General features: G+C 38.0%; 1 protein-coding gene across 5 annotated transcripts in view; it reads right to left on the bottom strand.

Annotated features, from left to right (window-relative positions):
- Positions 1-497: 497 nt before the first annotated feature.
- The window catches only part of FILIP1 (filamin A interacting protein 1), a 214402-nt gene continuing 189433 nt past the window's right edge, over positions 498-25466 (bottom strand). For 2 of the 5 annotated variants that reach the window (XR_009453467.1, XR_009453468.1), the window contains exons 5-7: positions 20891-23696; positions 15160-17767; positions 498-4497 (exon numbers count right to left, since the gene is read on the bottom strand). Coding sequence is in view for 3 of the 5 variants with exons in the window: in XM_059701145.1 (XP_059557128.1) it covers positions 17561-17767; positions 20891-23696 (3013 nt within the window). In the remaining 2 variants the exon portion in view is untranslated. Of the gene's footprint in view, positions 4498-4989; positions 5037-15159; positions 17768-20890; positions 23697-25466 lie in introns of all 5 variants that reach the window. The other 3 variants (XM_059701146.1, XM_059701145.1, XM_059701147.1) reach the window with 3 other exon arrangements.

Here is a 25466-nt window from a genome sequence, read left to right as displayed (position 1 = left end):
TAATAATAAACAGGAGAAACATATTCCTTTGTCCCAAATAAGGCAAAAATAAGTTGGATTGGCTATGGCTATGGCCCACCATCTCTGGCTGATAAAAGAGGTCAGAGCACAGCCCCACCATCACCCTCGTCCCACTTTGCAGAAACCCTTACCCAACAGCTGTGAGCTCTTGACAAAACCTCAGGAGTGTTTGCTCTACTAAGTAATCTATTTTTAGGAAGTGGTAAAATATTACTTAAATGTTTATTGACAATGCCTTTGTTGAGGATAAAAGGGTGAAGGGAAGCCATAGCCAGTTTCCATCTCTTGGTGTCTTGCAGTTTTTATCTTGTTAAAGAATCAAACTGTAATGTAACTCAGAGGAAAAACACTCTGATTTCAGCTGGTCCGCTGTACTGCTTCTTATTCACAGTGAAAAATACCAAATTTTTAACAAAATATGAAATGCAGAAGTGAAAACTATTTTAAAGCAAATAATTTAAAATAAGGTAGAATACTCATTTTAAATGATTTTAATTGTATAGTATTATGTTCCAACTCAAAGAAGAATATTGCACAATACTTTTATATCACAATTATTATTTTTCTCACTCTCTGGTGAGATTTTAATAAACAAAGTTGAATTTGGAAATAACACAGAGAATGTCTTAATTGGCTAAATTTCAGTAACCTGTGATGAAATGAAAGCAGGATATCACATTCATATAAAAGACAAGTACATATTCATAAATTCACTTGGCTGTAGTGAAAAATAAACTTCTCATGTACTTAATAAAACTTAAAGAAAAAATTGAGAATGCTGTGAAAATAGACTGTAACTCCAAATTTTTTTCATGTACTCTTTTGCTATTGAAAATCCATTACACCTGCAAGACTTCTAAGAATAACTGATCACATATGAAGAAGCTAACATCTGACATTTTTAAAACAAAATCTAGATTAAATAAATACAATTTTGCACTGTTAACAAAATCTGTGAATGGTAAGGTAAAATTAACCAAATAACATAAACAAACAAAAATAACCCACCAGAAAAAGATGTATCATGTCATGGCACCTAGAAATATTTCTGTTCAAATGTATGAATCTACAGCATTTTCCCTATGTAACAAGCATAGTGTCATCACAGAGTCAGGAGGAAATGCTGAAAGTTTAAGAACATAAAATATTGTCCGGGCCAGGTGAATCTGTTGGTTGGAGCATCGTTTTGGCACCAAAAAGGTTGTGTGTTCTATTCTGTCAGGGCACATACCTAGGTTGTGGGTTCAATCCCAGTCTGGGCACATATGACTGACAGGCAACCAACTAGTGTTTCTTTCTCACATGTTTCTCTCTCTCTCTCCCTCTTTTTCTAAAATCAATAAACATATCCTCAGGTGAGTATTAAAAACATAATAGTAAGATAAATAAAACATTAGTGGTCACTAAGCAACATTAATTCCATGGAACTCCCAATTTTATGAATTCATTACAACCATTTTTATTGTTTCTCCTCTTTGCCTTCTAATTAGTATTTTTAGCAGAGGCATGGCACTGGAGGTACAGAGGGGGGCATATGCCTCAGGTGCCAGTTGTGTTTTTTAAACTTCCATTATGCGTTTTTGTTAATTTTTGAATTGTTGCTTATCAAACTCATGAATACACCCTACCTTTGCTCTATTTTTTATTTATTTTCAGGAAAACTCAACCACAGCATAAAGAGAAGACACAAACATATTACACTGTCTGACACAGCATTCACTCTTGCTCTGCCACTGACTTTCAGAAGCTGGGAATTATTTCAGAATTGTTGGTATCTCTGTTAATGCTTAAGTTAGATATTCCACACCATGAATTGTTTTATGGTTGTCCTAAGATAGAATTAATTGTTCACATTTGTAAACATTATAGGTCTCTAACATCTGGAATATTTACTCTATCCATTATTTTCATTAAGCCCTAATATTTTATTAAATACTTGAAAAAAAATCTTTGTAGAAGATACCCTCAGAAACACTCTTCTCTAAAAGAAAAGGGTAAAATAATGGGATTAGTTTTTTGTATCTTAAACTGAAAACACTAACTACGATCATACATCAGAAGACAGAATTATTCCATTCAAAACTGATTCTCATTCATATTGATGATTGGAGATTTACTTACAATGAAAGATAGAGAAATTATGTAGCCTAGGATGATGCCAGACTTGCATGAGGGACAATTTTTTCAATTGATATTGGGCTATGACTATTTATGATCTTGTTTGTTTATTCATGAGCTAAGGATATGACTATTTGTTGTTTTCTGTTCATTTTTAATATTGTGTTCTATTTCAAAACAAGTTTTAAATTTTTTAAACTAATTTTAATCATTTGTCACTTTAATTCCATTTGGGTTTCAACAGAGGACTTATTTATAGCATGGGCAGAGAAAAGCTCAGCATCCATTTAAATGACCAATTACACCGTCATCCTCACTCAGCATTGCAAGTACCAAACTTCATTATAAACTCGGGAAAAATAAAACTTCAGATCCAAATATACATAAATTACTTGTAGCATTTTAAATTAAAGTCAGGAAATATTTAAAGTCTTATCTTCTAGCCTTTTCACAATTAGTGTAATAACAGTCCCACAAGTTGAGAAAAAGTTATTTGCTTCAAATGCTAATCTGTGCTATATCTGAATATTTTTGCCGTCAGAAATATTGACAAAAATGGAACTTAATTGTGAGTGAAAAATATATAACAATACTAAATAAAACCCTTCCCTAGTTGAAAACATCATTCAGAAACATTTGCAGAAAACAGAACCCAAAACAACAATTTCTTAAATCTTCACACAAATACATCTAGTTTTCTTTAATCAGTAATCAGAACCCTGCAGGTTATGTGACACATACAATCACTCAAGCTAGGGCAAGCCTACTATAGCATTTCTTTTACTTACAAAGATCAAAACTAATTTTACATAAAATATAGTAATTTCATATATAATACCTACTGACTATAATTTGCTAATTCCACAAGGTATACCTTAATACCTTACAAAGTTCCATAGGGGAGGAAATTCAACATTAATTTTTCTACTCCAGAGACGCAGTATGGCCTCCCCTCTTTGGGCATATAAACCTGGGGACAGTCTGTGGTCTGGAGAAATGGGCCAACAGTATTATTTGTGTGGTTTTTAGCTATCCTTGTGACACCCAGAGCATAGTTTCTTTAATCTAAGTAAAGTTACATGATAGATGATTCCTGCCTTCAGAAACTGATGTGTCAAATATTTATTTATCTTAGTTACCTTTTAAAAACTTTATTGACAACTTGTCCACATTGACAAAGTCTTTAAAAATAAAAACCCTATATTAAGGCTTTCAAGTAGACTTTAGATGCACATTTTCACATAAATTTAAGTTCAACAGCAGCTCTGACATTGAGATTTAAGTAATTCATGTGCTTTTTATCTTTAAAGAATATATTCTCTAACCTATATGTGATTTCTGAAAATCTGTCCAACTCCTATCTACAAGAAAAAAATTATCTAGGCATTTCTATTACCATTTTTTAAAAAGATGCTGATACTTTCTAGGTCAGTTTTTTATTTTTAGGCTTTCATTTAGGTAGATTGTGAGAACTATCTTGATATCCTTTTTCTAAGTCCTGTACATATAAGTAAATAATGCAAACAGAAAGGTAATTGAACTACTGGTTGAAGGTGTTTCTGTAATCCTTACATGTTAAACTCATACATCTCCTTTTATTCATTTGTTCCATATGAAAATCAATTCATTCAAGGGTTTTGGCACAGAACACTAGAAAGAGCAACTTTAAAAAAAACTGTAAGTGTTTAAAATTAAACTTTAAACCAGACCGTTATCTGTTAGTGTTGAACCGTGATCAGAACCACAGCCTTGTACAAGCAATAATAAAAACCCTTCCAGAAGCTCCTGCTTCTGTTTTACCTCTTGAATTTCTTTCAGGAAATATATAGTGTTGTACTTTCTTTTCTTCAGAAATAACAAATTGATCAAAGAAAATGATTATAGGTTACTGTTGTAAATGCACCAATACCCATGCTTTGAAGAACTGACAGTGTATTCTACAGATATACTATATGTGCCATAGACTATGAAAAAGGAAACACTTTAGGGGAAAAAAAAATCACATCACAAAGTGTATTATAAAAATAAATTACATAGCATGTGCCCATGGACCTGAAAGCTTTGCAAAAGGAAGAGAAATTGCTTTTGACACAAAGATTGAATTGCTCTTGCAACCTACTTTTATATTATCAGCAATGCCATTTTCAGCTTTTACATTATATCCTCAAAAAAAAATTCACTGGAAGTAGAAAATTATTTTCAGTAGTGATCAGTAGCCTGGAGGACCTTAGTGATGATGGAGAGCTGTAGTAATACTATCCATTCAACAGGGATTCAGAGGCAGTACACACACCCAGTATGTGCTTGATTTACCATTTCATCGGGAGTTCATGCGTAACTGGTGAATGATGATGCTTTCTATAAAGAGAAGAAAAACACAGCATTTTCAATTACACTGAAACTCAGATCAATAGTTTATGTGAGGATCAACACCACATCATTTCATAAAAGACCATAGATGTTAAACAACACAACAAACAAAAACAGGTACATGAGCCCAATAGCTTCTCCTGCAGTTGTTTACTACTCTTGGGTAACATCTTTGTATTGGCGTAGATGCTTTACCTCCAAAATTCTTAAAGCTTTTCAGAAACTACGTCTAATATTCTAACAATATTAGATCAATTTTACTCAAGCAAAGAACTAAACACAAAGACAGTAATTACTACATACAAGCCCCATAGTGGGAAACCAGACTATTTCCTAGAAGTAACTCACCTAGAAGGAACTCTCTGTTCTGAACAATATTCATATACTTTTAATCTCTTTATAAATGTGTCTGAACTTGAGTTTTAACAAGGAAATATTCATTATCTATTCTTAAGAAGTTAATAAACACAGGTAACTTACTTTTGTCTCTGACTGCTTTTTGCATGATTCCATATATGCTTTTAAATCTAAATTCATTCGTATAGAAGTAAATAAAAAATAGATTGAGATAGCAATTAGAACAGTATGAGCCACATTGTGGGTGTGTGATATTTATATTTATGATTTATTTTATTTTAGCTTAATCTATATGCCTTCATGAACAAGTATCTTTTTTTTTTTTTCATTCTATCATTCAAGGATTGTTTATTGAGGCCCAATTACGTGCACATTACTGTGCTAGGCATGGAACTACCTTGGTGAGAAAAAATGACAGAGTCTTGTCATTGCTGAGATTATAAAGAGCATAGGAAAGAAATCTAAGCCTCAAATGGTTCCTCTGTCTGAAAAAACTATTACCTCCCTGTCACATATGGCAATGTTGTAAGTGTAGAAAATAACATCAGGGTTTATCAATAGGGTGAGAAAATTTCCAACTATTATTTTCACTTCAATTTTAAATACTAGTTTAATTTTTATTTTTACTTCGGTAATTTATATCTAAGCATTAAATAAAGTATATTATGTCATAGACCTATTGGTTTGTGCTAATTATGTTCAGTGTGTCAAAAACAAAATGTTTCTTAATTCTTTCATTAAATTACCACTAGGGGGAGATATTTCCATTCCTTCCTTCTACCTATCAATTAAATTTGGGATAAAGCAGGTAAGAAAGCAAAATAAAATAAAATGTATAAATGTTTACATTTAAATATAAAATTTTTATAAAGCTTTTATGACATACATACGATTTTTTCACTATACCGGAAACCTTTAAGAATCATCCTCATAAGAAAAAGGTAAAGATACAAATTATGAACAACAAATATGCATCTATCAACAAGTGAATCTAAGAATCAAGGGAATAAATAATCTGATGAACAGAATGAACTGTTGATTATAATAGAATCAGGGACATAGAAAGGGGATGGACTGACTATTCTTGGGGGGGAAAGGGGTGTGGGAGATGTGGGAAGAGACTGGACAAAAATCGTGCACCTATGGATGAGGACAGTGGGTGGGGAGTGAGGGCGGAGGGTGGGGCGGGAACTGGGAGGAGGGGAGTTATGGGGGGGGGGGGGGGGAAAAGGAACAAATGTAATAATCTGAACAATAAAGATTTAATTTAAAAAAAAAAAAAAGAATCATCCTCATGTTTTTCACTGGAAAATTGTTCTAGCTTTATAATTTTTCAGTGCCTAAAAATATATCAAAACCTTAAGGCAAAAACTAAAAACACTAATTAAAATATTATGTAGTTAAAAATCACTATCTAAGATTAAAATGCTATTTCCCACTTATTTAAAAAAAAAAAAAATTCTGTAGCCCTAATTGGTTTGGCTCAGTGGATAGAGTATAGGCCTGCTGACTGAAGGGTCTCGGGTTTGATTCTAATCAAAGGCATGTGCCTCGGTTGCGGGCACCATCCCTGGCCCTGGTCGGGCATGCAGAAGGCAACCAATCTATGTGTCTCTCTCACATTGATGTTTCTCTCTATCCCTTCCACTCATTAAAAATCAGTGGGAAAATATCCTCAGGTGAGGATTAACAACAACAACAAAATTTCTATAATTTTTCTAAGAGTGAAAATGCATAGTTCTCAAATGTCCGTAATAGAATTAAAGCATCTTTCCCATTTTCCTCTTTTTTAAAAAAGAGAAAGCATACATTTTAAAAAGAGAAATCCACATTGTTCTTTATTGTAGATGTAATTCAGAATGCTGGTGCCTTTGTTTCCTCACTACAGAATGAGGATATTGGAGATCATCTCTAAAATCCCTTGGGGGGCTACTATTTTGTGTTACTGTCATACCACCTTCTCTCACCTTGAGTGTGCAGACCTCTGAATTCCTAGAGTCACCTTCTCTTAATCTAGCACTTTGTAATCTCCATAATAATAATAGCTCTTCATAATTATCACTTGGTAAAAATACATATGGCAAAAGGATTCATCCATACATAGAAGAATGTCTTGGTTGGACCATTACATTTTATTATTGTATTTAAGTTAGCAAAGTGGTCATCTATGCATGGCATACATGCTAATGCTATTAATCAGATTGTGTTATTAAAAAGACTGTCTCAGAAATATTGGACAATGCCAAATAGAGTTTTTTTAAATTTTATTTTAATAATAAGATATGGTGTTTAACACTTATGTTTATAAACTTTAAAGGAATACAGTTAAGCTCAAGTTATTTTGTTTTGTATACATGGAGACATATTTTATCTTGTTTCTAGAGATAGTGAGATAATACCTATATGATAGTGGCTCTATTGATTTATACTGACTAAACATATTTATTAAATCTGTCTTTGCTTATCATCTATGTTTTGCCCAAACCTATAAACTAAAATAAGAATTGTCTGGCCACTACACAAAATTGTGAGAAATTTTTTTAAAATGTTGTTTTAAACCATTAAATTTTGAGATGACTCATTACACAGCAAAACTACCTGATGGAGCCTGAATGGTGTGGCTCAGTTAGTTCAGTTGGTTGGACATCATCCTATGCACCAAAAGGTTGCTGGTTTGATTCCTGGTTAGGGCACATGCCCAGGTTTCGGGCTCAATCCCTGGTAGGAAGCAGCCAATGTCTTGCTCTCACATCAATGTTTCTCTCTCTCTCTCCCTCTCCCTTCCTTTCTTGCTAAATATCAATAAATATGTTTTTTTAAAAATAACTATCTGAGCCCTGACCGGTTTGGCTCAGTGGATAGAGCGTCGGCCTGTAGACTGAGGGGTCCTGGGTTCAATTCCGGTCAAGGGCATGTACCTTGGTTGTAGGCACATCCCCAGTGGGGAGTGTGCTGGAGGCAACTGATTGATGTTTCTCTCTCATCGATGTTTCTGACTCTCTATCCCTCTCCCTTCCTCTCTGTAAAAAATCAATAAAATGTATTTTTAAAAAAATAACTATCTGAGACATATGGTGACCAGCAAAAAGAAAAAAGAAATGCTCTGGGGCTTAATACCATTATTTGTCTTAAAAAAAACCAAAAAACAGAATTCCCAAGCCTCTTCCATTTTTTATGATTCAGTACAATAAAAGTCTCATAAATTTTATTGAAGTTACAAGGTCAATGAGCAAATCTTATTCCATCTCCTACTCTGTCTTCATTGAATCTCAGACAAAAACCAATAATAGGTCATTTAGGTCCTCTAAAGTGAGCTAAGTAATAAATACAATTCTATAATAATTTTTTACAGATACCATTTTTCTGACATTTATAATTTGTAGAGGCAGATTAAGACCAAAAGCCATTATTAATTACCACCTCTATCAACAAACTCAAAATAGCAAAGCACTTAAATTTGGGGCCTTCTGATGTGCAGACATTTAATAGCACCATTTCCTTTTTTCTAATTGGAAGAAGAAAAAAAATATTAGTTAACATACACACATGGAGAGATTAGATTTTTATATATGTTTGACATTAACAGTTTACCAAAAACACTTAATGGCATTTTTTTCTATGTGTTTCTCTTAAGTGTTATCTTTATTTATTTATTTTTAAGGAACTTCAGGTAACACACTAAATACATTATTTGTTATTATGATTTATTGTGAAATGATGTAAATTATGAATTCATTCTTTTATTACACTAGCTAAAATACCTTCCATGGAAAGGAAGTTTAACGTATTATCAATTCCTAATTACAGTTGACTTCTGACCTCACTAACTACTCATCCTCCTTGGGTGGTATCTCAAAACTACTGGCCAGCCAGATGATGAGATCCAAGATGGGATTCGGAAATTTGGGGGAGACTATCTCTTCAGTGTTAGAGTGGGGCAACCTGGCAACAAATTTGAATTCTGATTCCTCCCAGGAGAGCTCCTTGGCTGTGGGGTAGGAAAGATGAACTCCTTGGAAAGTCATTGTCTTCCTCCCAAGCAATGCATAATTTATGCTCTGCCAAACTCTCTGCAAGGGAACACATGAGCTCTGAATTTTAAAAATCTTCTCTAGTAAATGAGACCAGATCACTTTTATAGATAGCCTCTAAGCCAGTGATGGCTAACCTTTTGAGCTCGGCGTGTCAGCATTTTGAAAAACCCTAACTTAACTCTGGTGCTGTGTCACATATAGAAATTTTTTGATATTTGCAACCATAGTAAAACAAAGACTTATATTTTTGATATTTATGTTATATATTTAAATGCCATTTAACAAAGAAAAATCAACCAAAAAAATGAGTTCACGTGTCACCTCTGACACGTGTGTCATAGGTTCGCCATCACTGCTCTAAGCTCACATACCAAAGACAAACATAGCAGAGGTTCTATTTACTGCAAGACTTTGTATCAGCAAAGGAGGGCTGCTTCATCCACAGGAAACTGCATACCAAGTTACAGAAAACATTGCTCTTGAGTTTTGTATCAGTTTGTCTGGCTTATGGCCTGCTTCCCAGGTCCCATAGTCCCTACGCCCCAAGGGCTCTGCCTGGAGAGCAAGGCACCAGCTGAGGGCTGTGCTGTTCTTCCTGCCCACCAGGCACCAAGCCCAGCTTTGACGTTGCTGTTCGCTAGGAATTTTATCCACCTGCAAAAATGTCCTACGCTCTGTACCTTTAAGAAATAGGAGTGCCTAGCTATTGTTTACTTTTAGGGTTCTCATTCTAATAAACTGCTTCAACATTCAGTCCTATTATGATCGCATTCATAAAATAATCACTTCTGATAAGACATCTGTTTTAAATAGGAAGTCCAATAAACTTCCTCTGTTGACTTGGACTTGTTCCTTCTTTTGGATTCAGCTCAGCTAATTAAAAATACTTCCGTTAATCAGTGCTGTCATTTTCTTCAGGAAACTTTTCAACCAGATGATATAAATTCTCTTGGGGTTTCTCAACCACCTAATAGTTATTTACTTCCTTCCAAAACATTTCCCACTCCATCATCAGCCCAAATCCCCTTACCTCTCACAAGTTACCAATAATCACAGTTATGCCTGGTAACTTCTTTTTCAGACAAGCTAATCCTTATCTCTCGCATAGATTACTGTTTCCCAGATACAAGCAAATTGGAACTAGTTCTCCTACATATAACATTATTTTTTTTAATCTAAATTAAATGGTAGAAAAATAGGTAAATATTTGAGCCACAATACTCAGGTTCTACCTTTTTGGAAACAGATGCTAACTGCCTAGTTTGAGCTAAGCCTATGACTGGTCACACAGCATAGCATGGAAAATAGCATTATGGGTGAAAATTGAAAAGGACATTGTGCTTTTTAGATAAGTACAATAATATTTATCAAAGTATTATTATGAAAACTTTGTCACATAGTTTCCATGTAGATATCTCCATGTCTCAAAAACACTTTGACAATATTATTTTGGCCCAATGAATATGGATGTTTTAGTTTATGTATGTATATATACTTTGCTCACTTGAAGTAGTTTCATATGAAATAATGAATAATATACTGGGAGAAAGTGAAGACCTAGTTCTGTCATTTAATAAGATGGTTAGACATCTTTAAGCCTTATAGTTTTTCTTGTTCTGTTTTTGTTTTCATCATTAATAATAGATGTAATTATCTTCTGGACCTCTAATGTCCGGTTCAGCTCTAACCAGCCCTTGACTTTGGAATTCTGTCCATCACACATCAGTATAAGTAGAAAGGCCAAACTACTTTTACCAGATAAGCAATTAACATTAGTTCTTAGGAAGAGTGTTATGGCAAAGTCCTTTTAAGTTGCTTGCTAAACAGTCGTGAAGCATATCACATTATGAGTACAAGAAGGAATGCCAGAATCATAAAAGATTATAACTAAATGCTAAGCCAAACCAAGGTGAGGTGATTTGCCAAAGGTTAGACAGCCATACTCCAGTGTCTGGTATCTAGTCCACTGTTCAGCAATCCACTCTTTCTGGAGATTCACCTTGACATCTATTCTAAATCTACCTGCTGCTTCTTGGTGGTGGTGGTGGGCCCTCTAAAATGACAGCATCTCTGATCTGTTTTAGAGGGTCCTTCGTGAATCTAAAGAGCATGGTAAACCCCCTCCTGAAACTTCCTCTTTCCTGAAGTGTCATTTGTGCTCCTCATTCAAGCGTGTTTATGCTTCACAGTAACCTCTCAGGCCCCCTTAGTTCCCCACCAGTGTGAGGGCTTCAGAGGCAAAAATTCCCCAGCCCAGACCCTCGGCTGTTTTGTATTCATTACGTGCCATGGTGCCTCTGGAGGGAAACAGAAGTAACTCACACTCTCCAGAATGGCAGTACTGGATTTCCTCTGATTCCACTGTCTCTGTTACCTCCGTGTCCTCACACATGGTATGTCTGCACCCTCCATATCATTCTCATGGGCTTGCACGCAGACAAAGGGAAGAAGCAAGAGCCCCTCTTTCTTCCCCAGCTTTCAGCCATCCTTTAACTGCTGGTTTTCTTTTTCTACAGTAAGTGCCCAGGTTTTACAGCAATGGACAGGCTTTAAACCCCAAGATAGACTCTGAAAGTATGGTTTGTCAATGTTTTTAAAAGAGACTTTGAACATAGAAGGTCACACCCACCAGAAGGAAAGGTAGGAGAAAGGACAATCAAGGGAGAGGAACAAGTTGGTCAAATCGAGGACAGGTGCCTGGCCTGCTATGCAAGCCATTCTGTAGGCATGGGCGGCAGGAGTCCGGACAAGGGAAAGGGAGGGATGCTCAGAAGACTGAGGTAGAGAGCTAGGTCACAAAGAGCCTGGAGTGCCATACCAAGGAGTTGGCATTGTATTCTACAGGTAGTGATGAACCTTTACCGGGTTTTCAAATAGAAGTGTGATATGACCAACTTGAACTTTGGAAAACAAAATGGAAAATGAAGCAGAGAGTTTTCTGGCTGGAGACTCTGAAGCCAGTTATGAGAGTATCAGAACAATTCAGACTGAGGAATCTCAGAGGGAAGGAGGGTAGGGGGCAGGAAGAGATTAAGCAAATAATTTATATGATTTACCTATGGACACAGACAATAGAGTGGTGAAGGCCTGGGGCAGGGCAGGAATCGGAGGGGGGCAGGGGGAGGAAAAGGGGGACATCTGTAATACTCTCAACAATAAAGATTTTTAAATGTACAAGTAGCCCATAATAAAGGCTCAAAACATAAAAAAATAAAGAACTATTCAGATGAGAATTAAAACTGCAACTCAGGCAGTGGTGGGAGAAATGGAGATGTGGGTTCAGGTGCTGGAGGTGTTAGGGGGTAGAATATGAGAGACTGGCTGAATGAGTCTATTTGATGGGTGAGGACAACAGGGGAGCCTCAAATAGCTCCCAGGTCGCTAGCTTGGGTGATTAGGTGGATCAGGACATCCCTGCTGATGTGGAGAATAAAAGAGAAGACTTGGAAGAGGGGTGGAGAAGGTGTTGAGACTGCTTTGAGACAAGCTGAGCTGGAGATAGCGGCTTCGTAGTTTTCAGCACATAGGTGATAGCTGAAGCCACGGGATGGATAAAATAACAAGGACTAGCATATCGTGTAGGAAAATTGTTTTTGATAGAGACAAGGGAACAACAATCCCTAAGATGTAAGCATAAAACGAGGAGCCATCAAGGGAGACTGAGGCAGAGCGGCCAGAGAGGTTAGATGTCTTGGTCACAGAGGAAAAAGAGCATAACCTCATTCTGTTTTCACCCTTTCTAGAGACTAGAAATTTATTTTCTGAAAAACCAACCTAAGAAGTTCTGGACCTATGTAAATTAGCAGCACAGACTGAATACAGGGGAGTGGGAAAGTTGACACAATGAACTATGAGACTCTCCATGTCCTCTCTCCTGACCAGAGAAGATTTTTCTCTGTAGAAACTATTAGGAGGTATACTCCAAAAAATAGACAGACAGGCAGACAGACAGAAGGAGAAGGAAAAGAAGGAGAAGGAGAAGGAGAAGGAGGAGGAGAAGGAGAAGGAGAAGGAGAAGGAGAAGGAGAAGGAGAAGGAGAAGGAGAAGGAGGAGGAGGAGGAGGAGGAGGGAGAGGAGGAGGAAAAGGAGGAGGAGGAGGTGGTGGAGGAAAGGAAGGAAGGAAGGAAGGAAGGAAGGAAGGAAGGAAGGAAGGAAGGAAGGAAGGAAGGAAGGAAGGAAGGAAGGGAGGGAGGGAGGAAGAAAGAGTTAAGCAAAGGAAGTAGTAGAAGATAAGAAATCCAGAAAACAGAGGGTTTAACATGGCAAAAGGACAGCAGGACAGCTGTGCAGCAGGTCTAGAGGACAAGCAGTCCAGAGTAAGTAGGGAAGCAGAGGACTGAACTAGGAAGGCCTCCAGCAAAAAAAACGTGAAACTGATGTGTTTCAAGGTTTGGTAGGTGTTTGGCAGACCTATTGGAGCATTTGGAAAAAGTAAAGATGGATACATAGAAAACCAAGCAGATGAAAAATGAAGCAATTATTCATTTGAAAGGGGAAAGTGATAAGAAGAAGGAAATAGTCATAGTGTACTACTTGACTCAGCAAGAAACAATATTTAAATTTATACCAGAAATATATTAATATATAACATACAAATGCTGACGGGTGATTTATTTTTTAAAATGTGTGGCCCTGGCTGGTTGGCTCAGTTGGTTGGAGCATTGTCCCATACACCAAAAAAGGTTGTAGGTTTGATTCCCAGTCTGGGCACATAACTATGTTGTGGGTTCGATTCCCCAGTTGGGGCACGTACAAGAAGCAACCAATCAATGTTTTTCTCTCACATCAATGTGTCTCTCTTTCTCTCTCTCCCTTCCTTTCTCTCCAAAAATCAATGAAGCATATCCTTGGGTGAGGATAAAAAAACACACACTATGACATAATCATATTGGGAGGATGGGAAAAGGGGAAAGACAGGACATGTGAGAGGATTAAATCCTTAACCATCAAGACAATAATGGGAAGACAAAAATTAATATCTAAAATTGATGAATAAAAAGCCAGAATACAAGTATATTATTTAGTAATCTGGAGAAACATCTAAGAGTTAGAAATTATTTTCTCCAGGAGGCACAACTTAGGGAAAAGGACAGTAAGGTAAGGAACAAATGTTTTCATTATCTTTGACCACTGGCTGATATTTTAACTATGGGTACAAATTAACAGTAATAAAAAGTAATTCAAGATAAATGGAGAGTATGGAAATGGAGGCATTACAATTTGAGTGTCTGTCAATGGCTTAACTTGGCAGGAGGGAGACAGGACAGTAGCTGTAGAGGACTGCACAGCTGAAGAAAGAATTGTTATAAAATAAAAGAGACCAGAGCATATTTATATCCGGTGTGGAGGTAACAACTGAAAAGGAGAAGTTGAAAGAGCAGAGATTGAGGAGCTAACTAATGAGGAGACCCTGGAGGAGGAGGTAGATGGTAAACACTAGCCTTCGTCTGGGTTGAAGAAATTTTGGAATCAAACATCTTTGTTTACTGGGAAACCTTCTCTGTGGCCATCTTGCTGCCACTTCCTTTCTCTCTGTGTCCTCTGTCCTCCCACATAAATGTGCTCTTCCTATCTAACATCCCTGGGGGTTTCCAATCAGGAAAGTCTCACTCTTTCCCTAAAGCTATGAAGGAATGAGAAATTCAAATCTCTGCATTTTACATTCTTGGACATATTTATTTCCCTGAAATTATACTCTTCCCACACGGCACATCAGAGCTATTTCTTCACCCTCTTCCTGAAGATATTCAATAAGAGATCTTAATACCGTACCCTTAATGAAGACACTAAAATCTCTAGCAAGCCCACTGTCATGCATTAACTTGTCCTCAATGAAAATCTGATAAAGTAGCAACTGAATGACTCCGATTAAGCAGGTGACTTAGGAAGGTCATTTTCAAGAAATAATAAATACCTTTAGGGCCATGTCCCATATAGAAACATTTGTACTGACCATCATGCATGCTACTTGTCAGCACATAATTATTCTCAGGAAAGGAATACCAGGGCCTCCTCTGTCCCTGTGAAGATGGAGCCCTGCACGTCCTCTGGGAGGCACCAGCACATTGAAATCTGTGGAAATGACACTCCTCCGCCAGGGTGGGACTGAGCAGCAGCTATACACAGCAGCTCTGGTGAGACCCCTTTTATTTTACTACACAATGCTATGTTCCAGGACAGGGAAACGGCTCTAACCTTTTCATCCTATTCACTCTTATAAAAGCACACTCAACTGCATCTTAAAAACATTATACTCACAAATGGAAGCTGGAGTTGGAGTGCTTTTAATCCTCCACCTCCTGTCCCCAGTGGATTTCATTTCTGATATGTGGTTTAAAACAAAGTTATCCAATAAACGTAGAGTTGATTCTAAAATTACAAAGAAAAACTGCCATGGCAGTTGCTCTTTATCATTTCTGAAAAGTGAATATGTGTTGTTCTGCCAAGTTTTCTTAGTAGTTGTACTTTGCAGGTGGCTCTGTTCCAAGGTCCAGATGTATAAACATCCTGTACATGCACTGCTAAGCCTTTTGGAGTGCTCTCCCTGCAGCTGGTATGGCCTTCCAGGCAGAAACAACGTAAGCATGATGTGAGCAGGTAAAAGCAAAAACAGCAACAGGGACAATAAGATTATGATAAAAGTCACTGAAAAATGGCAGGTAAAGTCAAAAGGAATGCAGTTTCATACTTTTGACAACTTCAGTTGCTTAAATACAGTATGTTATGGTACAGTAGCAATAAATACCCTAAATGCCATAGAATGTCCTTGATTTTGAAAAGGGTTGTGTTCACTTTACAAAAGGGGGGAAATTCCCTTTTAAAAAAATACAAGGCTGCCCTAACCGGTTTGGCTCAGTGGATACTGAAGGGTCCCAGGTTCGATTCCGGTCAAGGGCATGTACCTTGGTTGCAGGCACATCCCCAGTGGGGGATGTGCAGGAGGCAGCTGATCGGTGTTTCCCTCTCATCGATGTTTCTAGCTCTCTATGCCTCTCCCTTCCTCTCTGTAAAAAATCAATAAAATATGTTAAAAAAATACAAGGCATTATTCAAAATGGAAAGATCTCTTATTTAAACTTGTTCAAAGTCATATTTCATAAAATCTTCATTCTCAGTCTCTGCTTTTCTACCTTGAAATCCCATTTTTATGGCATGTCTCTCGTGGTTGCTCAACATTTTAAAATATATATGCTGAGAACTGCTGAGCTGTAGGCAACAGAGATCAGATTAAAGTGAATGTAAATACTGTGAGGCATCTACCACCATTGTGTGTAATTCAAGTCCAAGTTCTGTAAGGGATAGGAAATCTGGTGTGAAAAGAACTTTGAAAAGAGTCTATTTATCACGAAGGATGTTGAATCAAGGGCTAAAAACCAATCATCTGTTCTTTTTTATCTTCCCCGCATTGAATCAAAAATCTTGCAGATCTGCTGCCTACGTAAGACCTCGTATCCTATGCTGCAGGTTATTAACCTTGAGCTCATTTGTGGTTATTTGACTATGAAGCCGCATCTACTTTAACATGGTTAGTCTCCCCACAAAGACACCTGGCATTTTGCACTCACACACTGCTTCATGCTGATTAAACCATGCTTAAAATTAATGAAAATGATACAAACACAAGTAAAAATGACAGGAATAATAATCCCATTCTCTACAACACACACACACACACACACACACACACACAATCATGAACTGATTTTATATTTGCAAATAAAGTTCACAGTTAACTGAGGAAAATATTCAATTCAATTAAGGTCTGCATGATGTCATGTTTTTTCTTGGCATTAACATATCAGAATTTACTTCCTGCTATTTCCTACCCATTACAACCTCTATTGAGCCATAAGGGGCCATTTGGTGGCTCTATTCAAACCGCTCCAGGATTTAAATCAATTGCGCACTTGAATAGAACAAGAGTATGACATTAATGGCTCTAAAATTATTGTCTATGAAACTCTGGGAATGTTTTTGAGATGGCCAAAACTTCTATCTACCATACACACAGACACACACAAATAAGTAAAACTCTGTTTTAGGACTCCATATTTCATTTCCATTTTATTTCACATTCAAATTATTTCCTGAAATCATCTCAGAGGCTTTTGTTTTGGCAAAACTTTAGAGCTCCAGGCCCTGTGATAACTAGATGTCCCAGCACAAGAAGCAAATTTGGGATTTGACAGAGGCAAATGGCAATCATTAAACTACTTCCTATTTCATAATAGAATTTTTGAAAAATCAATTACTGTGGAACAAGGCTATTAAATGTGATTTACCATCAAGAAATATGGGAGCAGGCTTTGGAGAGGAGTTTATTCAGCACCCATATCTCACTGATTAAGAAACTGAGGTTCAGATGGGTTAGTTGATGGATCCATTTTCTAGAAGCAAAACGGGGACCAGATGTCAAGCTCCAGCCTCAGGCCCAGCTTCCTCCACCAAGCACACGGCAAACAGTAGTTTTGTTGGTTAGTTCCCCAGCATCAAAACAAATTTACAAAATAGAAAAGACATATGGCTATTAGTAGATTACTTTATAAACAAGGTATTTAAAACTTAAATTAGTACATGTAAAGAATTGGCACGAACGGACGAAGGTTTGTTTTCACCGTAGCAGTAGCATCTGCACAACATACCCCCTCAGCCACTGCCCTCAGCCCTTCCCCCCTCCGAGAGAGGTAGCGCTGCCGGCTGCAGATTTCTTCAGCTCTATTTTCATAGACTGAGTCTCAGCTCGAGGCTCGAATTTGGTCAGATTTCCTGCTCCTGGGGCTGCCACTACTGGCTTTCCTGCTTTCATACCTTTTGACATAGGAATGCGGGTGGGTGTAGGCCGCTGGGATGACCCGTCTTGTCCTGACTGTAAAAGACAAAAACACAGAAACACAAAGGAGATGGCCGTGAGTTTCCCCTGGAGGTGCTGGCTCTGAATGAGAGCAGGACTCTTGCCACAGATAACCGCTCCCCAAGCTAAATTACCGTCAGAAACTTGGAGTCAGTATCTAATCCACTCTGATTGCCCCCTGTTCTCTCCTGAAGTATCGATGCCTGACTTCCTTCTCTTCTCCAGCTCCTACCTTAGCTCCTCTGCCCTTACTGAAGATGAGCATGCCTCCTATTTCACAGAGAAAATACAGGCCTGGCATAAACTCAGGCAGTTTTATTCCTACTGTTCCCCCAAATTACCTCCACTTTCTTCAATCTGCAGGCCAACACTATCCACTGAGCCAAACCAGCTAGGGCTCCTCCACTTTCTTTAACTAGCCAGCTCTCCTTCTACCTCCTAAGAATTCAGACTCTTCTCATTTTTTACTGCCACTGATGACCACACCCTCTTTCTTGAAGTGCTTCAAAAACTCTCTTGCCATAATTTGTTACTTGAATCCCACCCATCACATCCGGTTGTGATGACTGCTTCTTAATCTCTTGCTGGCTTGGCTCCTTGTTCCAGCTTGGCTGCCTGCAAAATGTGGGCATCGCATATTCCATCCTTAGCCCTCTTTTAATTTTTTGCTTTCACGCTGAAAATCACCTCAGTTATCACCCCAGGTGTTGACAAGTTCCAGACCGTAAGCCTTCAATGCTCCCCTTAAAACAGATCCAGGTTTCCAACTACTTCGCTAAACATTTCCAGTGTCCCTCAAGCATCTCAAATAGAACACCCCCCAAACATTACTTATCTTCTCCTCCAGACAGTAGTCTTCCTATGTTTCTTATCCTACCCACCCATACATCCAAGCCAGAAACCTCAGAGCCGTCCTTCATACTCAATTTGTCATGAAATCCTCAATTCCGTCTCCAATATAGCTCTGCCCTCGTTTTCCCTGCCATAGCTCAAGCCTGCGCCATCTCTAGCCTAGAGAATTGCCACGGTGTTTCTGCCCTCAGCCTCTGTCCCCTCCAATTTATCCTTTAACCTGTTTTATACACATATCTTTCTAAAACATAAATAGTGTAATGTTTTCAAATCATCTTTACCCTTTCAACACCCTTTATCTACTCTGAGATTAAATGCAAATTTCATAGTAAGACCTGCACCTCCTCTCTTCACTATCTGTCCTCAGTTTGTCTCTCCTTGCATTCTGTCGCCATGCCTCACTGCTGCTGCACAGTGGGGCTGCTCGCCCTTCCCCAAACACCGCAGGCTCCTCCACACTGCCATACCTTTGCACATGCTGTTCTCTCTACCTGCACCTTCCCTTCTTGAAAACCCCTGTCTGTGAAAACCTCCTCCTCCGTGAAGCCTTCTCTAGGGCTTCCTATGTGCGTACTTCTACCAGAGAACCAGAAGGCAGGCTCCAGTCCTGACTCTCCCGCTAAGCTGAGTGAGAGCTTCCAAAGGTCCTCTTTGCAGTCAGCACCTAACCCAGTGGCTAAACTGTCGCTAGTACGCAATTAATTCAATACTTCGATAATAAATGAACAAATAAACTAGCCTCACTGTTTGATTTCCCAAACTTCTTGTTCTTACTTTAATGGGATCAGATATACCTGAAGTAGGCGGGCCATTATTCAGGCCTTAGAAATCTTCGCTGTTTTGCAATCCTATTTGTCTACGGGGTTTAATTGGTCGTCACAGACGTTGCTACAGAAGGTAAGGGCATCTTGATCTGACCCTGGAGAATAAGATGCTCCAGCAGAGAAACCTGCTCTCAATTACACTTCCATTGTCTCTTCATAAAAATTCAAGCTATGCTCTGTATTGCCCAAAAAGCAATATTGAATTTTGAGAAGGACGAGCAATTCTGAATGCTATTCAGCTCCTATAGAGCTCGTAATGGAAAGCTTTGCTGGCAAAGCAATTACTGATTCACATATTGAACTCTGTCTTGAGTCTATGTTTGTACACAGAGAATTAAAAGTAAATTGTATTGAAGATATGGGAAAATAAGCCATAACTTCTATACTTAAGTAAATAGCTTTCTTAAGAGTTTCCAATATATGTTGCAGAATTTGCTCTGAGTCTAGGAATCATAATTTCTAGTTTGCTTAAATTAATATCTAAGTAATACATGATCTTCTATAATTTCATTTACCAATTTGTCCCCAATAAATGAAGACAGTCGCTGAAAGCATTTTCAAAACTAGAACTTATTTTTAAGTTCTGGATTTTATACTTTGGACACACTTTTTTATTATCATTCATTTAGCCTTCCAGCTGATTGTTAAGTACTATTTGTCAAGCACCTGCTCTCTGCAAGATACTATTAATAAAATATAGTATGTAGACATATAAACTCACTTCTATTTTACTTCAAACTTTTTTAATATTAAAATCTTTTAATATCATTTTTTGGAAGAAAGTATGACTATGATCATACATAATCACATATTGAATAGTGTAGCTTATAGAAACATAACCTGGGAACAGTTTAAATTTTTCTTGCCTATTTCACCGTTTTCCCCCAGTCTCCATTTTAAAAAGTATTTTAAACATAAAAAAATAAAATTTTAAACATTATCACTGTATGCTGACATTGCAAAGAGGCCATCTTTGAAAGTATTGGGGGGGGGGGTGGTCTCCATAATTTACACGAAAAAAATTTCCCCTCAAAATTAGCTCATGTCCAGGCTAGTGGCCCAGTTGGTTGGAGCATTGTCCTGTACACCAGAAGGTGGTGGGTTTGATTGCCAGTCAGGGCACATACCTAGGTTGTGGGTTCAATCACGGTTGGGGTGCATATGGGAGGCAACCATTCAATGCTTCTCTCTCTGCCTGTCTGTCTCTCTCCTTTCCTGTTTCTCTAAAATCAATAAACATATCCTCAGGTGAAGATATAAAAAATAAGCTCAATTTATTAAAACATTAGGCCACTTTTTATTTCTATTTCCTGGTGTACCTAGTCCTCTAGGAAACATCTGCCAGCGGGTTCAGGTGGCGCGAGAGGCATTTGCCTTTGCTTTATTTGGGGCGTTGGGTTATTCTCACTCCTCACTTCTTCCTCCCTCCCTCGCCCTGCACCTTAGAACCTCTTCCACTCACCACTGACTGGGTTCCTCGAGTGGAGGAGGTTGTGACTGGGGTTATGGTGATGGTGCTTGTCACTTTGCTTGCACCAGGCCGTGAGGAGAGGTGGTTCCTGGGAGAGCGGAGGACAGTGCCGGTGGAGACCTCCTTTTCCGCTGTCACGCTGACAGGTCGCACAGTGATAACAGGACTTGCTCCTTCTGCTGAAGCCCCAGGGGACCGTTTAAACTGAGAACCTAAGTGAATGTGGATTTTATTGTCCTCTGTGGTTATGATATTGGCATTGGAGTTGTATTTCCGTAGTGGCGTTGGAACAGTCTGTTTTTCTGGGGTGACTTTGAGGACAGTCCTTCCCATGGGCATTTCCTGGGCGTCGGGAGAGACTGCAATCTCAGCCGGGGCAGCTGATGTGGACACTGTCATTATCTGAATGGGGGATGTGGGCCTGTCCGCAAATGCGCCTCTTCCACTGTCCGGGGCTTTCTCTCTGGAATATGTGGTAATTGTGACCGGGGACATGGCTCGTTCTGGGCCGAGAATACCGTCTCCACTTTTTGTTTTTTGAGACATAACATTTGGTGATGGAATAATGGTTATCCTTGGCTTCTGATTCCCTAATGTAGGAATGACGGTGGTACTGGAGAAAAATTCTTCGGATGTAGGGCTTGTTATCTCCAACGTCGCAGTACTGTTCTCGTGGTCTGGCGTCACTCGAATATGCAGGGGCTGGCCCTGCTTTGGTGAGAGAACCAGCTCTCCTGGGTGCCCGGGATTGGAATTTGTTCGGGGCCCTTTCTCTGGAGTCATCGAGGGCCCATTTTCCCTTTTCCTCATCCAGGGAATCCACGACTTTCTCATCGTGAGCTCATTTGCTGCTGGAGGATACCTGTCGAGAACGGAGGATCGTTCCATAGGTTTTTTCAATCCCACCTGTCGAAGGTTGCTCATGATATGATTCTCTTCTTGAAAGGATTTCCGGATAAATACTGCTGGGGTTTCTTCCTCTGCTGCCTCGCTGCTGACAGCATCGGTCTGCACTCCAGTCGAGGTCACAGGAATATCTACCATTCTTCTCCCATTCATACTGGGTCTTAGAGCTCGGCTGTAACGCTTGGAAAGCTCCAGCTCTTTGGTCAGATTGAGGACCTCCTGTCCCATGTTTTTGTTCTTATTTTCTTCCTCCATAAATCTTTGTTGAAGGACAGAATAGTCCACTTGGAGCTGAGAAAGCTGATCTTCTTTGTTCATTAATTCATGAATCTTCTCTTTAAGAGCTTGCACTTCAGCTTTTAAGTCTCGACTTTTAGCCTCTTCCAGCCGAAACCTGTGTCTCAGCTCCGCTTCCTGGCTCACAGCCTCACCTTTCTCGATTGCTTTGTTCTTGGCAATTTGGTGCTTTATCTCCTCCAGTTGCTGAGAGAGGAAATTAGCCTTATCTTGCTCAGTTCTAAATTTCTGCTCCAGCTGATCATACTCATCCTCCGTCTTCATCAAATCCCCTTCGACCACCTCCAGTTGTTGGAGACGTTTCTTCAGTCTCTCAATTTCAAGCGTTAGTTCCTTAATCTTGTTGTCTTCTGGGCAGGTGAGCTCAGGCCCTTTTCGAGACCTTCCTCTGGTTATTTCTCTCTCCACTTCCTCTATCCCATCAAGTCTCTTCTTTAATAAGTTAACACTGCAGCTTAATTCAGATGATTTTTCTTCTTCACTTTTCAGTTTGCCTACTAACTCGTCCCTCTCTTTTGTCAAATTGTATACTCTTTCCTCCATTTCAGACTTCAGTTTTAAAAGCTTCTTACTTTCTTCGATTAGTTTTTCAGTTACATCCATAACCTTCCCTTGTTCCACCTTAAAATTTTTATTGAGTCCATCCACTTTTCTCTCTTCTTGCTTTATTTTTTCCATCATATTTTTCCTTTCATCAACCAGCATCACAGTAAATGACTTCAACTTTGTAAGATCCTCTTTTAGGCTTAATTCAGCCTTTTCCAATCTACTTTCAGAACATTCCAGTTCTTTAACTCGGCTCTTGACGACCTCCAATTCATTTAGCAGGTCTTTGGTTAAGTTCTTTTCTTTCTCTAGATTTAAATGTAGCTGGGTGCATTCAGATTTACTCTTGCTAAATGCTTCTTCCAATTTCTCCAGTTCAGACATTCTCTTCTGTAACTTCTCAACTTCGATTTTGAGCTCCCTACTATGATGTTCTTCCTCTTGTAATTTCTTCCTCAATTCCCTGCACTGGGATTCCGTTTTCGTGATCTCCTCATCTTTACCCTCCATTTCAAGCACGCGCTTCCGTAGATTTTCCACTTCTGCCATGAGGCTGGAGTTGCCACATTCCCCCTTGGCAATTTTATCTCTTAATTCCTGAAGTTCTTCCTCTGCCTTTTGAAGATTTTTGTTGGTCTCTTCTAGCTCCTCAATTCTTTGCGTTAAGCCAACCAGCTTGAGTCTAAGTTGCCTGTTGTGAGACTCTTGATTAGCCAATTTAGCATTCATCTCTTCATGCTCTTGGGAAAACCTTGAAGCCTTGTGTTCGAAATCCACTTCTAACTTGAGCAATTTCTGCCTGTCTTCTTTGGACTTGGAAGTAATGGCTTTGAGTTTTTCTTCTTCTTCCCTCAGTTTCTGAGTGAGATCCTGTACTTTCTGGCTTTGCAGGCCAAGTTGCTCAATATGCATTTGTCTTTCATCCACCAGCATGAGTGCAAAGGACTTTAATTTCACAAGCTCATCTCTTAGTTTATTGAGCCTCTTAGCATTTTCCTTTTCTTTACGGGCTTGGTAAGCCTTTTCTTGTTCAAGGAGCTTTTTCAACCTATAAAACAAAATACATTAAAATATTATATATTATACTTTAGATTTTCTATTTATATGTATTATATTTATTATTATAAATATTAAAAGATTAAAGCAAATAGGTTTGTCTTAGATGTTAAATAAAAATTAAAATGCTATTACAGTAAGCTCCTTATCAATTGCTGCAATATCAAAGTTTAACAAATAGCCATTAATGAAACTAATCAGAAGTCAGGATATTAGTTACCCTGAGAGAGGGGTAGTAACTAGAAGTGGACATGAAGAGGTACAGTTTCTGTTTCATGATTTATGTGTTGGTTACCACAGGGTAGTTCAGCTTACAAAATTTCTGTAAGCTGAACACTTATGATATGAGTGCCTTTCTGCATGTGTACTATACTTCAATACCATGATCACTGATAACACTTAGCTTGTGCAATAATAATGACTGTTTACAGAGTGCTTTCTGTATTCTAGGTGCTAGAAATTATTTTATCCTATGAGCCATGTACTGCTACTACCATCCCCATAAGGAAAACGAGGCAGTTAGGAAGGGGCAGAGGGGGATTCAAACTCAGGCAGTAGGGTTCCAGAATCCTGGCTCCTCACCTCTGCTCAGATGACTTCAAAAGAGAAACTTACTTTTTTTAAAACTTTGCTTTTATGATTGACACATTTAAGAAATTTTCTTTAAATGAAAGAGAAGGCCCAGAAAAGAACCTTCGGGTTCTCTTATTTTATATGCAACTATCACCTGATAGGGATAAAGCCTATCTGACAGAAAGCTCATCTACATAAACTGATTTTGTTAACACCACAACTGGCACAGGATTTTCTCTCCGTTTTTTTATTTAAATAGTTTTTTTTTTTTTTTTTTTTTTTTTTTTTAAGTAGAGAACTAGGTTAGGGAGGAAATCTGAACTACTCTTAATACAAATATGTGGCAGTCACAGGAATTATTATGTTTCACTTGTATGAAATGCATTTTCTCTATTGTGTTTATGTATAGCTTTAAAAACTGGAAATATAAATATGCCAGAGTACCTATTTGCCATCCTTATGTTGGTCTGTTAACTTGCACCAATTTTCAATAGTTATTTACAACTACCCATAAAACAGTTAAAATAAAAATCAGTTAAAAACAGTTAAAATACATTTAAAAACAGTTAAAATAAAAATCATCATGGATGTAAGAATGCATTTTAGTAATTTATGTTTATTAGAGAGGCAAGTTATAAACAACCACTAACATGTACTTGCTGAAGTATATTTTTAAAAATATATTTTGTGCCTTATTTATTCTGAATGATTTATTTCATATTTATGACTAATAGCTAATCAGCTGTTAGCCAAGTAAAAAGAAATTAATAGTCTCACATTGCATTGTGTAAGAAATGGACATACATATAGAAGCTCTTTATAATCAAAGCCAGTGTCAGATAATTACTATAAAAATAGTTCTGATGATGTCATTAAAATTTTTTAATGGTATTTATTTTTAGAACCCATATCCTGTGTCTAAGTGTCTATTAACTAAATACATAACTTCCAAAACCCAGTATGACTTTATTCCTAAAATAGAAGAAAAAGATTATTTTCAAATCCCATGGACTTGCCTGAGCAATACTGTATTGGCTTCACTAAATGTGGTTCTTACATATATAAAAGGGCATTTTGTTGATCATCTTCCCTTTTTATTTGAAGCCAAAACAACTGAAGCAATGTCACAGAACTATAGAGTAGGAGAGACTTCAGGGGATGTTTGCAAATTCCTTTACCTAAACCAGAT

This window comes from Myotis daubentonii, chromosome 6 (genome assembly GCF_963259705.1).
Source record: "Myotis daubentonii chromosome 6, mMyoDau2.1, whole genome shotgun sequence".
Classification (NCBI taxonomy): domain Eukaryota; kingdom Metazoa; phylum Chordata; class Mammalia; order Chiroptera; family Vespertilionidae; genus Myotis; species Myotis daubentonii.
The sequence above is the reverse complement of the archived record's forward strand: the minus strand, read 5'-3'. Positions and strand labels throughout refer to the sequence as shown.